We start from the raw sequence: 16,000 nt of genomic DNA on the forward strand, positions 1-16,000 counted from the left end.
TAGTGATCCATATAATTCATACCTTTGATCGGATGCTCCTTTAGTTTTGGAATGAAAATTAAGGCCTTGAAATGCAATTTTCGGTTTCGATTTCACACTCTATGGAGGCAGTAACAACCGTGTTGGATAACCTTAAGTTAATTCAGGGTTTTCGGTCTCTGTTAAATTGAGAGGACGATGAATGTTATAGTATATAGATTTGTTAATATGCTTGCGTTTATATATATGCATGTGGTCGATAATAGAAGTAAAGAACAAATTAAACTGTTTAACGATACAAATAATTAATTAATTAATTAAGGTAGAGATGTACATGATAGACATAATCATCGGATTATTCCCTGGTTTAATTGGGGAAGCGCCCCTGGGAATATATATGGAGTCTATCAGGTACGTAAGAGACAATAACTATGCTCCAAATAATTTCATTAGGATTAAGTGGAAACCAAATCAAAACTGTTAATATAAGGTACGATGGAAACAAGAATGGGGTTTATGTTATAAGGAAAAGTATATGAACCAACTCCAAATCAGTCAAAAATAGAATAACTTAATTAATTATAAATATAGTAATTAGTTTTATTTATTTATATTTTAAAATATTAGTTATTAAATATTTTACCATATTTAAATTAGGAGGAGATACGTTCAGTATCATTGCAACGTAAATCACGGAAACTGATTCAATTAACTTCCATCTCTTCACCCTTCTTCCCTCTCCAAATGCCTAAAATATAATAAATCAAAATACAGATTAGAACTATCCAATTTACAAAGAAAAGAAACATCCTAATGTCTAGCATAAACACCATTCACATAAAGATTTTAAATTTATCCAGACTGATTTTTTATTAAAACCATCTTAGTTCTTTCACATTGTTAATTAATTATTAATGTCAAATTTAATAATAGAATAATATTAAAACTGTTAAAATTTTTTAAGATAAAAGTAAAATATTAAAAATATTAAAGATTAAATTAAAATTTAATCTAAATACTTGGTGAAAGTCTGAAACAACCTCATGCCCCCTTACCTTTCTCTCCCTAACTCAACCCAAGTATCCAAGCCTAAACCTTCTTGGAACCCAGCCATCAGCCGCCATCCCTCTTCAATTTCATCGCCGAACTCTTCTCCTCCGGCAGAGGGTGCTGTCGCCGCAGGCGGAGACAGACCGTGGGTGCTATCTGCTCGGCTCTCTTCTCATCGTTCCTCCTCTTCTCGCCGTGGGTCGTCACTGCTTCTCCCCTCCTCGCTGTGGGTCGTCGCTGCTTCTCCCCTCGTCACCGTGGGTCGTCGCTGCTTCTCCCCTTCTCACTGTTCGTCGTTTCTGCTTCTCTGCTCCTCGCCGTTTTTGGCTGTCGCCCCTTCGGTTCACTGTCACCGCGAGCTCACTCTGTCTCACACTCTCCGAACTCACTCTGTCATCGCCGTTCATCTCTCGCCATCTCTCCGGTAAGCCAATGCTTCTTCAATTTCATATTTTTTTCCATTTAATTTTTAAGATTCTGAGCTGAGTTTGTGTTCTGAGTTTGGAATTTTATTGTTTATTTAATTTGTTGAATGCTGATATGATTCTGAATTCAATTTAATTTAGATTCTGACTTTGGAATTGGATTCAATTTAGTTTTTGTTGCTTATGTTTTTTCAGTTTAGTTTGGATTCAGAAGTCAGAACCATGATGCTGATTAATATGATTATATGCTTTGGCTCTTTTATATTCAGCAGGTTTAGGAATTTCTAATTGAATTTGAACTTTTGTTTTGTGTTAGGACTATGTGCTTCTTGGTTTGGGGATCTCTACTATTCAGTCCTTTATGTGAAATAGAAATGATGCTCGTATTAAAAGTTATTGATTAGTTGATTATTAGAAGTTATTCAACTTTTTTTTATTCTGAATTTTTGTTGCTGATGTGATGAGTATTATTGCTGATTACTTGATTTGAACTTAGAAATTAATTATAAATTTTTTATTTTGTAAACTTTTAATGATAAATTATGAACAAGTTATTATGTGAAATTGTGAAACTTTAAAATTAGTTTAGAAATTATTGAATTTGAATATCTGAAATTATATATTAAATTTTAATAATTTTATTGTATATTTAATTAAATCGGTTTAACCACGGTTCGACTCTTGGACCATTGAACCATTGAACCTGTCACTTGACCAGTTCAATGACCGGTTTGGTTCTCGCAACCTTGCCAAAACTCTCTTCTATCTCTCGCTCTCTGCTCTGAGCTGCATTGCTGCTGGAAGAACCATCGGTGGCGCGCCAGGCAGCACCATCCGGCTCCAATTCCTCCTCCTCTATCTTCCCTCTCTGCTGTTCTCTCTGCCTTCTGCCAAAGCCGCTGCAAGCTGTCGCTGACTCGCTGCTCCTCGCCGACTAGCTGCTTGCCGCCGCTGTTCGCCAGCACTCCTTGCAGCTGCAAGCCACAGGTTCCCTCTCTCTGGTTCGCAACATAGTATCTGTTCCAGTGTTTCTAGCCTTTTTTTTCTTTCCCCTGCTTCCCCTTTTATTTACATAATAGGTTCAGTGTTATAAATTATAAACCTCTCTTTTTCCAATTTGTTTTCCAATTTACATAGGTTCTGTTCATTATGTATACTTCAAGACATAGGTTCAGTTTCATTGTGGCTTTGGTCTTCCTTTTGAGTTTGTAGTTTTTAAGTTCTATGTCTTATGTTTGGTGTGTTATGACTTGATGTTATGTTTATTTGTTGAATTTGCTACTGCATTTGCTGAATTAATTGGATGCCTTATGAGTAGAAAATTGGTTAAATTGAATAGATTTTATTATTTATTATATTTGCGAGTTTTCTACATTTTTTTGGGTGCAATACATGTATTTTTTAGCTAATCTAACACCATCCACCATAATTTTATGGTGGATTTTTGGCTCACCTTCATGAGCCACCATCCGCAATAAAAAACTATGGGTTCAAGTGATTTCCTGTCAATCAGATAATGATTAAGAACCATTTGGTAATTGTTTTAGTGCTGTGTCCAACACGGCAAAGTTTAGAATTGGAGGCTTGAAGGGATTTATGCAGGAAAGAGAAATATAGTCGTTAAAGAAAACAATCCGAGCGATGTATAGGCAAGTAAGCAATTATTTGTGATAAAAGATGACCTGTTACCTGGGTTGCTTGGTCTGCACCTTAGAAATTGCATGGCATGGTGCAAGTGAAATTACACTTTTATCAAGTATTTCTTATGATTAATTGGTTATTAGATTGTGGATTTTATTTTTCATGTTAATTAACCTGATAATATTTTCAAACTTCTTCAAAGTAAAAAAGAAAAATGAAAAATTCCTTTATCTTGTTCTTTATGTGTCCTAAACCCTAATGAAATTATTTTTTTTTCTATTTAATTCTCAACACTTCTATATTCCAACTGTTCTGTCCATGCTTCATGTGCCATTTGTTTATCTATGTCAAGATTTTACATTACTGGAATAGTTGAATAGGCTTATGTAGGGAATATAATCACCAAATTTTATATAGTTGTTGAGGTTTTGATCAATTTGAACTTTTATTTAGCTAATAGGTGATTAGTTATCTGAGAATCTGAGAAATGTTAAAACTGTGGACTAATGGACATGTTACTGCAACATTAACAGTTGTGTTTGAGTTTTCCCTTGAACATGTATTAAATTCTTGGTCTTTTGTTAACAATGTCTGTGTTGTACTGCAGTATTGTGAACTAATTGGGAGATCCAAATAGAGCGGGTCTATGTTATCATGATCAAGACTCCGAGGGACTGTCGTAATCTAGTCTTTGCTTATTTTGCTTGTTTATTATTACAGATAAAATAAATCATAAGGAAGGGCAAAAGTGTAGAATAGTTTGTTTTCCACCCTATATACAACAATAATAATAAGACTTGGCCCACGAGGTAGAGTTAGTTACATGGATCAGACAACGAAATTGCACCTTGTCATAAATCATGTCTGAACTTTGCCCATTTATGCTTATATCTCTTTGATCAACTCATTCAAGGTCTTCTTAGGCCTCCCTTTGGCCTTAATCATCGGGCTATTTCCCATCTGATCTTCTCTCCTAACCAGATGTTCTTTTGGTCTTCTCTCAATAGCTAACATGACCTGGCCTAATAATAATAATTGTTAATTTCTTAAAGTATATAATAGAGTAAGTTCATTGTAAGGATCTACAGAAGCATAAGTTGCAAGTACCTAATGCATATTTTGTTGGAATCTTATGTGTATGTTTAATCTTTGGCAATGCATGATATTTATGTTGCCTATGGTGTAAAGCACTTTGACTTATGAGAATCAATCTCATGGGCTATAAATTAATCTAACAGATCAAATCCTTATTCTTCTTTTATTTTGTCCAATGCATTATGCCTACTTTTCTTCAGTCAAGTGTCTCAACTTTTAACATGCTAATACACAAGAAACACGACGTGGATTTTGAAGGAGTTGAGTATATGCCAACGTTTAATAACAAAGTTAAGTCATGCAGGTATTCAAGTTTCAAATTTGGTTATGATTGAGTAGAAAACTTTGAATCACAAATGGCAAGTCTTTCTGTGTTACCAGTGAACTACTCAGGTTATTTCTAGTCATGGTTTCTACATATTATGGTTATTTTTCTCTCTGTTTAACTTCAATCTTTCTTGATATATTGTAGGTTTCTTTCATCAAATTAGAGAAACTCGTTATCTTAGATCAAAGTTTTTGGGGAGAGTTGATTATGGCAGAGATGTTTCTCTTCCACCAGCAAATGTAATTATTCTCTCCTTCATGCACTCCTAGCAGTAATTTAATAAAACCAAGATTTTGTTTCGTACCTTCCCGTTATTCATAATTTTTGTTGGCAGATTTGTAATTTGAAGATTAAACCAAGATATGCAGACCCCATTCATACCAAATTTGTGATGTATGCGGCGAGTAACGGTCATCATCTACGTTCTGATGATGGTTTGGCTCAGGAACCCTTTCTGCTAACATTGATCAAGGAAACCTTATGGTATTTGTGAAACTTTTGTCTTTATAATTGAATTACTGACTTTGTCATCAACTTCATAGGAAAATGCAATCATGTTTGATAAGAATGTGTATTGTTTTCCAGGGGGCTAAAATCTTTGTTTGTATTTTTGGTTGAGCAACCTAGCCAACTAAAGTACATAGAGTGGCCAAGCTTTAGTTCTACGGTATGTCTCATTTGTTTATTATTTATGTTTTTATATTTACACATCATAGAGATGATTCCCCGTTACTCATATACTGTATATAGTTCAAGTTACAATGTGTGTTTAATCATCACATGCATTTTTATATTAATCCTTTGCAGCTGAAGACTGCAACTCTGACGCTTGTTCTTGTTGCGCTACTTATTGTCGCCTTATCAACCGTTGATTCGGCTCTCTGCTATGTTTTGGCTTTGTTTCTCCGTAAAGCCCCATAACTATACTTACATTACATGTACCATATAAGCATATACTATAATATTGTAACACTATCGTTGATGCATCTAGAACCGACTCAAGCAACTTAGCATTTTCTTCCTTTTCTCTTTAGCAGACTAATAATTTATGAAAGATTAACATATTGATAACTTATGCTAAGTGCTTGGAAAAATAGGCCTTAGTGGAAATTTAAATTAGATTGCTTCACAGTTTTCAAGGTACCTTTAGGATTTTAGTATTTTTCGGACAACCATATCTATCTCAGTATTGTATTACCGGATGTTTAACCCAATTAAATGGTTTATTGTTACAAATTTAACTATAGAGAAAATCAATTCCAGACTTTAAAGAGTTTTATTGTTGTTTTCAAGCCAAAAGTAGAGCATCATACTCTGATACATATGGTTCTGATCTTTCTCCAGAGACATGAAAACTAAGGAAGTTACATATCGAAGAATATCGGAGTCTGTACTCGATGACAATGAAATAAGGTTTCATAAGACTGAAGTAGAATTCAATTGCTGCAGGTGTTTAAAAGAACCAGTTTACTATAATTTACATGTCACATTAGTGTCTTACTGCCACAAATTTAAGGTTTTACGATGTCTTATTATGTCCTGTTTCTGTTTGTGTTATTGACAAGTGATATTGGTGTAGTTTCATTCAATAGGGGAAGGACCAAACAATTCATGGGAATTGCTTGCTAAATGGATTGGATCCATTGTAGTTTTCATTATGAATTTTACATGATTATTAAGGATTTGTTGCGGCTTGTTTATTATTACAGATAAAATAAATCATAAGGAAGGGCAAAAGTGTAGAATAGTTTGTTTTCCACCCTATATACAACAATAATAATAAGACTTGGCCCACGAGGTAGAGTTAGTTACATGGATCAGACAACGAAATTGCACCTTGTCATAAATCATGTCTGAACTTTGCCCATTTATGCTTATATCTCTTTGATCAACTCATTCAAGGTCTTCTTAGGCCTCCCTTTGGCCTTAATCATCGGGCTATTTCCCATCTGATCTTCTCTCCTAACCAGATGTTCTTTTGGTCTTCTCTCAATAGCTAACATGACCTGGCCTAATAATAATAATTGTTAATTTCTTAAAGTATATAATAGAGTAAGTTCATTGTAAGGATCTACAGAAGCATAAGTTGCAAGTACCTAATGCATATTTTGTTGGAATCTTATGTGTATGTTTAATCTTTGGCAATGCATGATATTTATGTTGCCTATGGTGTAAAGCACTTTGACTTATGAGAATCAATCTCATGGGCTATAAATTAATCTAACAGATCAAATCCTTATTCTTCTTTTATTTTGTCCAATGCATTATGCCTACTTTTCTTCAGTCAAGTGTCTCAACTTTTAACATGCTAATACACAAGAAACACGACGTGGATTTTGAAGGAGTTGAGTATATGCCAACGTTTAATAACAAAGTTAAGTCATGCAGGTATTCAAGTTTCAAATTTGGTTATGATTGAGTAGAAAACTTTGAATCACAAATGGCAAGTCTTTCTGTGTTACCAGTGAACTACTCAGGTTATTTCTAGTCATGGTTTCTACATATTATGGTTATTTTTCTCTCTGTTTAACTTCAATCTTTCTTGATATATTGTAGGTTTCTTTCATCAAATTAGAGAAACTCGTTATCTTAGATCAAAGTTTTTGGGGAGAGTTGATTATGGCAGAGATGTTTCTCTTCCACCAGCAAATGTAATTATTCTCTCCTTCATGCACTCCTAGCAGTAATTTAATAAAACCAAGATTTTGTTTCGTACCTTCCCGTTATTCATAATTTTTGTTGGCAGATTTGTAATTTGAAGATTAAACCAAGATATGCAGACCCCATTCATACCAAATTTGTGATGTATGCGGCGAGTAACGGTCATCATCTACGTTCTGATGATGGTTTGGCTCAGGAACCCTTTCTGCTAACATTGATCAAGGAAACCTTATGGTATTTGTGAAACTTTTGTCTTTATAATTGAATTACTGACTTTGTCATCAACTTCATAGGAAAATGCAATCATGTTTGATAAGAATGTGTATTGTTTTCCAGGGGGCTAAAATCTTTGTTTGTATTTTTGGTTGAGCAACCTAGCCAACTAAAGTACATAGAGTGGCCAAGCTTTAGTTCTACGGTATGTCTCATTTGTTTATTATTTATGTTTTTATATTTACACATCATAGAGATGATTCCCCGTTACTCATATACTGTATATAGTTCAAGTTACAATGTGTGTTTAATCATCACATGCATTTTTATATTAATCCTTTGCAGCTGAAGACTGCAACTCTGACGCTTGTTCTTGTTGCGCTACTTATTGTCGCCTTATCAACCGTTGATTCGGCTCTCTGCTATGTTTTGGCTTTGTTTCTCCGTAAAGCCCCATAACTATACTTACATTACATGTACCATATAAGCATATACTATAATATTGTAACACTATCGTTGATGCATCTAGAACCGACTCAAGCAACTTAGCATTTTCTTCCTTTTCTCTTTAGCAGACTAATAATTTATGAAAGATTAACATATTGATAACTTATGCTAAGTGCTTGGAAAAATAGGCCTTAGTGGAAATTTAAATTAGATTGCTTCACAGTTTTCAAGGTACCTTTAGGATTTTAGTATTTTTCGGACAACCATATCTATCTCAGTATTGTATTACCGGATGTTTAACCCAATTAAATGGTTTATTGTTACAAATTTAACTATAGAGAAAATCAATTCCAGACTTTAAAGAGTTTTATTGTTGTTTTCAAGCCAAAAGTAGAGCATCATACTCTGATACATATGGTTCTGATCTTTCTCCAGAGACATGAAAACTAAGGAAGTTACATATCGAAGAATATCGGAGTCTGTACTCGATGACAATGAAATAAGGTTTCATAAGACTGAAGTAGAATTCAATTGCTGCAGGTGTTTAAAATTTACTATTTACTATAATTTACATGTCACATTAGTGTCTTACTGCCACAAATTTAAGGTTTTACGATGTCTTATTATGTCCTGTTTCTTTATTGACAATAATACCTTGCATACCTTGCCTAATTGCCATGATGGCAATGCCAAAGGGTAGATGTAAGGAGTAAAAATGGGCTTATAGCCCAATTAGAAATTTCTCAATAGGAGTAGAATTTATTATAAATAGAATAGTAGTAAGAGTCAGAATTGAGTAAATTACGTTGAACATGTGTATAATACCTTGCCTAATTGCCATGATGGCAATGCCAAAGGGTAGATGTAAGGAGTAAAAATGGGCTTATAGCCCAATTAGAAATTTCTCAATAGGAGTAGAATTTATTATAAATAGAATAGTAGTAAGAGTCATGGAAGTATGAATTGAGTAATTTGTAGAGTTAAGTCTCAAAGTAGTTTTTAAAGTTGTATTTGAGCCTCAAAGTAATTCCTAAAGTTAATAATTCCTCAAATTCGTTCCTGAAATTGCATTCCGGGACTCATAGTAGTCCTTAAGGAATTTTCTGTTCGTCGGAATCTTAAAACGATGTCGTTTTGAGAAGTAAAAGAAAAAAAAAAGAACAACATTGGAAACGACGTAGTTTTGTGTTTATTAAAAAAAAAAAAAGAAAGAAAAACACGATAAACCCCACCCTTTCCCCAAGCCTTCCCTTTCCCTTCCCTTTCCCCTTCTCTTACTCACAAGCAAGCTTTCCACAACCCTCTCTGTCGCCGGCCTCCATTTTGGTGCCGCGCCGATCGCCCCTCCCCAACCTAGTCTTTCACACTCCCAATCTGCTTCTCCGCACCACCACGAGATCGAGGTGCTCTCCGACCTCGCCGTCCAGATTTCACACTTTTCCACTGCTTTCAAGCGCTCTGTCAATTGCCTCTAACCCTCCGTCGCTACCGTCATAGCTCTCGAGCCCGCCGTACTCGCCGGTGACTCCAAAGCCCACCAACAGCTCCACAACGAGGCAGCGCTCTAGGCCACAAACAGAATGTCTCTCACGGCCACCTCTAAGCGCTCTCCATTGTCCCGGCTGATAGCCCCTCCCAACTTGTCGCTGTCTGCTCTCTGTTCTCTCTCTGTCTCCCTCTGCATCCATCTTCTCTTCTCTGCGGCAAAGGTGAGTTTTTTTTTAATCTTTTTAGTTTTTTAATCATTATTGTTTAATATTTTGGATGATTATTGCTATTGATGATTGTGTTTTAATGTAGTTGCCATGGTTGATTTTTTGTTGTTATTGATTCTGTAATTGTTGCTTTTTTTTGTGATTGTTGCTATTTAGGTTGATTGATGCTTGTTATTTAGGTTAATTGATATTTTCTAATTGTTGTTGGTTCTTTTTTGTGATTTTTTGTAATTGTTTGTTTTCTTAACTCTATGATTTTGGTTGGTTTTGATGATGTTGTTGTTGTTGCTACTATGAAATTGAAGAAGAAGAAGAACAACAACAACAGTGAAGAAGAGAATTGGTGAAGATAAGGATTAGTTTTTTTTTTATAAATATAAAACGACGTCGTATTGGGGATTAGGTTTTTTTTAATAAATAAAAAACGACGTCGTTTCAGTCTAGCTCAATTTTCCGGTAGCAAAGATGGACGGAAATTATTTCAAGGACTACTATGAGTCTCGGAGTGCAATTTTAGGGATGAATTTGAGGAATTATTAACTTCGGGGATTACTTTGAGACTCGAGTGCAACTTCAGGGACTACTTTGAGGCTTGTTTCGAATAAAGTTGGTTTATAAATACGAGATCAACATTTAGGCTCCAACATTTTGCTTAAAGAAAAGAACAGTAACAAGATGTTGCAGTAAAAAAAATCTATATACTTGACATAAGAAAATTCCGCCTCCATTCAGGAGCATTTGTGAAAATTTATGACTGATTCTAACAATAGGCAAATCAAGCATATATCCGAGATAATAGACTGGAAAAGTTGCTTCTGTCTTTCTCTGTTTCCTGGTTGTGACATTTTTAACTATATGAAGAAGGGGAGTGCTATAGTATAAACACTAAAAAACATCCATACATGTAAAAGTCATGTGTTATGATCTGGTAGTGACATCTGTACCTGCTGTGGCTGAATTGCGCAGTAGGGGGGCTGACCTTGTAGCAGCTTTGGCAGATGGAATAGAATTCAGCAGTGTTTTGTCTGTTTGGAGATGGTGATTAGCCATGTCATTAGAATGTTAATCACCTAAAGTACTTCTTGGTGAGTGTTGGGCTAACTAATTTGACAATCATATCATATTCAACAACAACCAACTAAATATAACTTTGAGCAGTTGTGCAAATACACTACCTCCCTCCCCAAAATACACCTACTTGTTGATTATAGATGTTATAGTTGTCAAATTTGCATTACTCGTTCTCAATAACTTTCATCTACTGTAAGGGGAAAGAAATTAGAATAGAAAAGAATTAATTAACCAGAGGAAAATTAGGAAGAATCAAAAGGGAGAGAATAATTCCATTTATGGAATTCCAAAGAAGAAAAGATACAAATTACGAGATAAGCCTCAAAGTAGTCCCTGAAGTTACACTCGAGCCTCAAAGTAATCCCTAAAGTTAATAATTCCTCAAATTCGTCCCTGAAATTGTATTCCGGGACTCATAGTAGTCCTTGAAATAATTTTCGTCTATCCTTGCTACCGGAAAATTGAGCTAGACTGAAACGACATCGTTTTGTATTTATTAAAAAAAAACCTAATCCCCAGTACGACGTCGTTTATATTTATAAAAAAAAAAACTAATCCTTATCTTCACCAATTCTCTTCTTTACTGTTGTTCTTCTTCTTCTTCAATTTCATAGTAGCAACAACAACATCATCATCAAAACCAACAAAAATCACAGAGTTAAGAAAACTAACAATTACAAAAAATCACAAAAAAGAACCAACAACAATTAGAAAAGATCAATTAACCTAAATAACAAGCAACAATCAACCTAAGAATAAATTACCATTTGTACCCATAAAAGATACAGATGCTGACAAATGTACCCATATAAGAATAAAACGACAATTATAACCACGGAAGATGGCTTTCGTGTGCCAAGAGTACCCGAACGTTGGTTACACAATTGGTTCGTTAGGGTATTCTTGGCACACGGAAGCTATCTTCTATGGGTACAATTGTCGTTTTATTCTTATATGGATACATTTGCCAGCGTTTATATCTTTCATGGATACAAATGGTAATTTATTATAGCAACAATCACAAAAAACAGCAACAATTACAGAATCAAAAACAACAAAAAATCAACCATGGCAACTACATTAAAACACAATCATCAGCAGCAATAATCATCCAAAATATTAAACAATAATGATTAAATAACTAAACAAATTAAAAAAAAAACTCACCTTTGCCACAGAGAAGAGAAGATGGATGCAGAGAGAGACAGAGAGCAGACGGCGACAAGTAGGGAGGGGCTGTCAGCTGGGACAATGGAGAGCGCCTGGAGCTGGCCGTGAGAGACATTCTATTTATGGCCTGGAGCGCGTGCCTCGTTGTGGAGCTGTTGGTGGGCTTTGGAGTCGCTGGCGAGTGTGGCGGGCTCGAGAGCGATGACGGTGGCGACGGAGTGTTGGGGGCGGTTGACAGAGCGCTTGAAAATAGTGGGAAAGTGTGAAATCTGGACGGCGAGGTCGGAGAGCACCTCGATCTCATGGTGGTGCGGAGAAGCAGATTGGGAGTGTAAAAGACTAGGTTGGGGAGGGGCGATCGGCGCGGCACCAAAATGGAGACCGGCGACAGAGAGGGTTGAGGAAAGCTTACTTGTGAGTGAGAGAAGGGGAAGGAAAAGGGCAGGTTGGGGAAGGGAAAGGGAAGGCTCGGGGAAGGGGTAGGGTTTAGCGTGTTTTTCTTTCTTTCTTTTTTTTTTTTACTTCTCAAAACGACGTCGTTTTAAGATTCCGACGAACGGAAAATCCCTCAAGGACTACTATGAGTCTCGGAGTGCAATTTCAGGGACGAATTTGAGGAATTATTAACTTTAGGGATTACTTTGAGGCTCGAATGCAACTTCAGGGACTACTTTGAGACTTAACTCAACTTTATCCCAATAGATCAAATTGTGGATCCACGTATCCACTCTGATATGAACCCTTAGATTTAAGATGCCTCTAAATTAAACATCAAATAGGAACAAGCAAGTGAAACTCAATTAGATGACCAAGGAGGGGACCATGTAAATTTTGGCAAAACATGCTCAATTCTCGCATACTTTGTTGTTCAGGTAACAGATCAAGTCTTCGCTATCATGAGCATAGAACGTCATTACTGTTATTTCATGCCAATGCTTCAAACAAAACAATATTAATAAAATGCTAAGCCTCAATCATTTTGGCACAGTTCATTGAATATTACAAGCATGTTTGCAATAATCTTCTTCATATATGGCAGCCGCAATGACTAAACACCGTAAAAATATATTCTTTGTGAAACAAAACAACATAAAAGATAAAAACATATAAGTCACTCGTAAAACAACTAAACACCCTAAAAAGCATACATTTCGAGCATGCAGCCTGTCGAATGCAAGACTAGCACATTTTTTATAAAAATTTCAAACATGAAAAATACTGACTCATACTTAGATGCTAGTGGAAAAGAAAATGTGTCAAAATCGTGCAGTCTAAGGCTAGGGAATCTCCAGAAATTCAAGATTGTAGTAGTTGTAGCGGGCTGACCAGGTTAATGACATTCTTTTTGGCTACCCGACACATGCATTTGTAAACCATGCTAGAGCGGCTGAAACCCAGTTATATTTGCCCATTTCTTCTAGCTTTGCCACAAACGGCAACCACCGAAGGTGAACCCGATTTCCATTCTTGTCACCGAACAACTGAGTAGCTGTCATTTGCTTTACCTTGTTCGGCGGCGGAAGCTCACCCAAAAGCTCCTCAAACCATTCCTACACTGGCTTTCCGTCAAGAATGAACTGTGGGAAGTCTGTGAGTCACCCGCTAACCGCCTCGCCATCGATAGGCGACCTCAAGTGGTACTCCACGTCTTGTAAGGTGATAGTGTACTCTCCAAATGGCATATGAAAGGTGTGTATTTTAGGATGATACCTCTCAATGAATGCACTGAGCAAAGACTCATTCAGCCTGAACCAATGGTTATTCATCCTCGTCAAGTGGTACAACCCAGCGATCACCAAATACACAATGACTCGATCATGAAGAAGCATGTTCTGTTGTCTTCTAATGCTGTATATACATCTAGTGGGTTTCATCACAAAGTAAAAAGTTGACTCTAATTACAATGTCATCCAATCACGATTAAAAGTTCCAAAAACAACAAATCACCAAACCTAACATAAAAAACTACACAATATACTTAACAAAATCACTAATACCTAACAAAAATAGCATATCTAACAATATATCATGAACTTTGTCACTATCACTATAATTCTACTTCTAATCAATAAAAATATTTGCCCATCTCTTTGTTAATTGACCACCATTGAGTCGATAGAGATGATCTCATTCCTCTACCATGGCCCCACAACTATGTCATTCTCGCGGTTCTCTCCACAAAACTCTCAAAGATTTCTCCAAATGAAGAATCTGTTTCAAGTTATCACGGTTTTATATAGAAAAAGCAAGTAAACCGCGACAATTAGTCGTAGTTTCTCAACATAAACCTTTACGCATAATTCACTGCAAGTAATGGCAAATTTGGGCTACTCTGTGTGCGTAAACCGCGATGTGTTGAAGTGGTTTATCCCCTTGATTGTTGCTCCTAATCCGCGATAACCAAAAGCGATTTCGTGTTGGTTTTGTCTCCTTCTAAACCCCTACGTCTATTGATGAGGAGGTGTTAACAACCATTAGTTTTTCCTGGAATGAAGGGTTATTTGGGAAATGTCTGTTGATGAGGAGGTGTTACATAGTAAAAAAGGAAACCAAAGCTTCGTTCGAAGAGACAAAGTTTTGTCCTTCTCCCTCACATGCTCCTTCCCATGAGCTACTCGGTTGACTTGGTGAACGAGAACGCCGATCACCCTCATGCAGGAAGATGAACATTTAAAGGGCTGAAAGGGTAGCGACGGGATATAGATGTTGATTTTGGGGGGTCACATACTGTAGTTATAATGCCTTCGACACACATGGTTGAGGCTTCTACTTTTCTTTGGTCCCAGCATGAACGACCGAGTGTAACGATCGCAAAAGGTACGGCCAAAGAATTCATCTCCAAGTCAAAGCCTCAAATTCGGGGAGAATTGAGAGGAACCTAAGCGAGGCCGAAAAATTGATATTACGCAATCCTTACTATCCATCTTTCTTTATCCGCCATCCCCTGGCCCTCAATAGAATATGGGATATTTTATGCCTCGTGAAAATAATGACTGACAAAGCCATACTCCGTAATATCCAAAAAAAATATCATTTAACATAGACCCGCCGGATTTTCAATGAATGACCTGCTCTACTCTTTTTAAATATGTCTAGTTTTCTGGCAGGAAAATTCATGTGTTACCGTAAAATTTTTTGACACCTTCGATGATAGCATTCAAAACTGTATCCACAGCGTTCGTTTTGCTCCAGGGGATCGTAGTTCAAATTCGTATGGGGAGCGGGGGAGGTTTAGATAAGAGTGAGGGGGATTGCGAATGCATTAAGAAAGCAAGCCCATGAAGCGCCAGGGAACCATGCATTCCTCCCGGGTTGGGCTCAGGGACAGCAATCAGCCGCTTCCCCTGTAGTCGACAGCTCATTCTTAACAGACTCAATCGGGTGTTCACAATCTGGAGTAAAAGGATTCGAACCTCTGCATGTCGGTACCAAAAACCGATGCCTTACCACTTGGCCATACTCCATACGGCCTTTTTTTAGACAGTAGAACGAACAGGAAGCCCTTGAACCTTGAAGTAGGGCTCGAAGAACGAGTCGTGCAAGAACACGAGGATATAGCAAGTAAGTAGCAAGTTCTCCCTTCATGGACCGACTACAACAAGCTCGCGACTCTAATATAATAGAAACAGATGATAAGCTCTCTGCTCTATTTGCTTGCAATGCGTTTACCTATCAAAGTTGGCGAATGCTTCTGTAACCTTAGACTTGTTACACTGTTCACCCACTTACTTAAAGACTCGTTGGTTCTGCATCCACCAAAAGTCGGTAATCTTCGTCAACATTTGGTACTCTCTCAACAACTTCAACAGTTCACTTAGGTAGCGTTTGGTGGAGAGACAGAGACGAAAAGATTGAGACTAAGAGACAGAGACTAAGAGACAGAGATTGAAATAAATCTCAGTATTCTGTTTGGTGCAAAATGAGAGACAGAAATTGAAACAAGAATGAAACTCTAATTTAATTTGCACGAAGGGTAAAATTGGAATTAATTAATTAAAGAGGATATTTTAGGTATAAAATATCATTAAAGTTTCAGTCTCTATCTTTAAAAATTTTAGTCCCCTGTGTCCCTACCTTTTGGAGGTACTGAAATACTAAAATTTTGGAGACAGAGACAGAAAATTTAGTATCAGTTTCTGAACTAACAAACATGATATTGAATCTCAGTCTCTCTGTCTCTGTCTCAGTACCTCAAAACAAACGCT

General features: G+C 36.5%; 2 protein-coding genes across 3 annotated transcripts in view; both read left to right on the top strand.

Annotated features, from left to right (window-relative positions):
* LOC107641007 overlaps positions 1-5,791 on the top strand; it is a 9,193-nt gene extending 3,402 nt beyond the window's left edge. Inside the window, exons 4-8 of the mRNA XM_016344514.2 lie at positions 1,009-1,453; positions 4,663-4,757; positions 4,853-5,001; positions 5,104-5,185; positions 5,326-5,791. Coding sequence (XP_016200000.1) covers positions 1,009-1,453; positions 4,663-4,757; positions 4,853-5,001; positions 5,104-5,185; positions 5,326-5,439 — 885 coding nt within the window. The 3' untranslated portion in view covers positions 5,440-5,791. The remainder of the gene's footprint in view (positions 1-1,008; positions 1,454-4,662; positions 4,758-4,852; positions 5,002-5,103; positions 5,186-5,325) is intronic.
* On the top strand, positions 6,232-8,380 carry LOC107643986. Of its 2 annotated transcripts, none has more exons than XM_021124388.1 (5): positions 6,232-6,995; positions 7,075-7,169; positions 7,265-7,413; positions 7,516-7,597; positions 8,275-8,380. In XM_021124388.1, exons 1-5 carry the CDS (start codon positions 6,959-6,961, stop codon positions 8,287-8,289), a joined length of 378 nt encoding a protein of 125 aa, XP_020980047.1. In that variant the 5' UTR covers positions 6,232-6,958; the 3' UTR covers positions 8,290-8,380. The 2 variants fall into 2 exon arrangements, with proteins under 2 accessions (XP_020980047.1, XP_016203235.1); XM_016347749.2 differs by lacking the exon at positions 8,275-8,380 and adding an exon at positions 7,738-8,203 and having other exon boundaries at positions 6,236-6,995.

Source organism: Arachis ipaensis, chromosome B05, assembly GCF_000816755.2.
Source record: "Arachis ipaensis cultivar K30076 chromosome B05, Araip1.1, whole genome shotgun sequence".
In the NCBI taxonomy this organism is placed as follows: domain Eukaryota; kingdom Viridiplantae; phylum Streptophyta; class Magnoliopsida; order Fabales; family Fabaceae; genus Arachis; species Arachis ipaensis.

Coding starts and splice junctions, on each gene's coding strand:
- LOC107643986 (XM_016347749.2), top strand. CDS start 6,959: ATGGCAAGTCTTTCTGTGTTACCAGTGAACTACTCAG. Junction 6,996..7,074: donor GTTACCAGTGAACTACTCAG/GTTATTTCTAGT, acceptor GATATATTGTAG/GTTTCTTTCATCAAATTAGA. Junction 7,414..7,515: donor TTGATCAAGGAAACCTTATG/GTATTTGTGAAA, acceptor ATTGTTTTCCAG/GGGGCTAAAATCTTTGTTTG.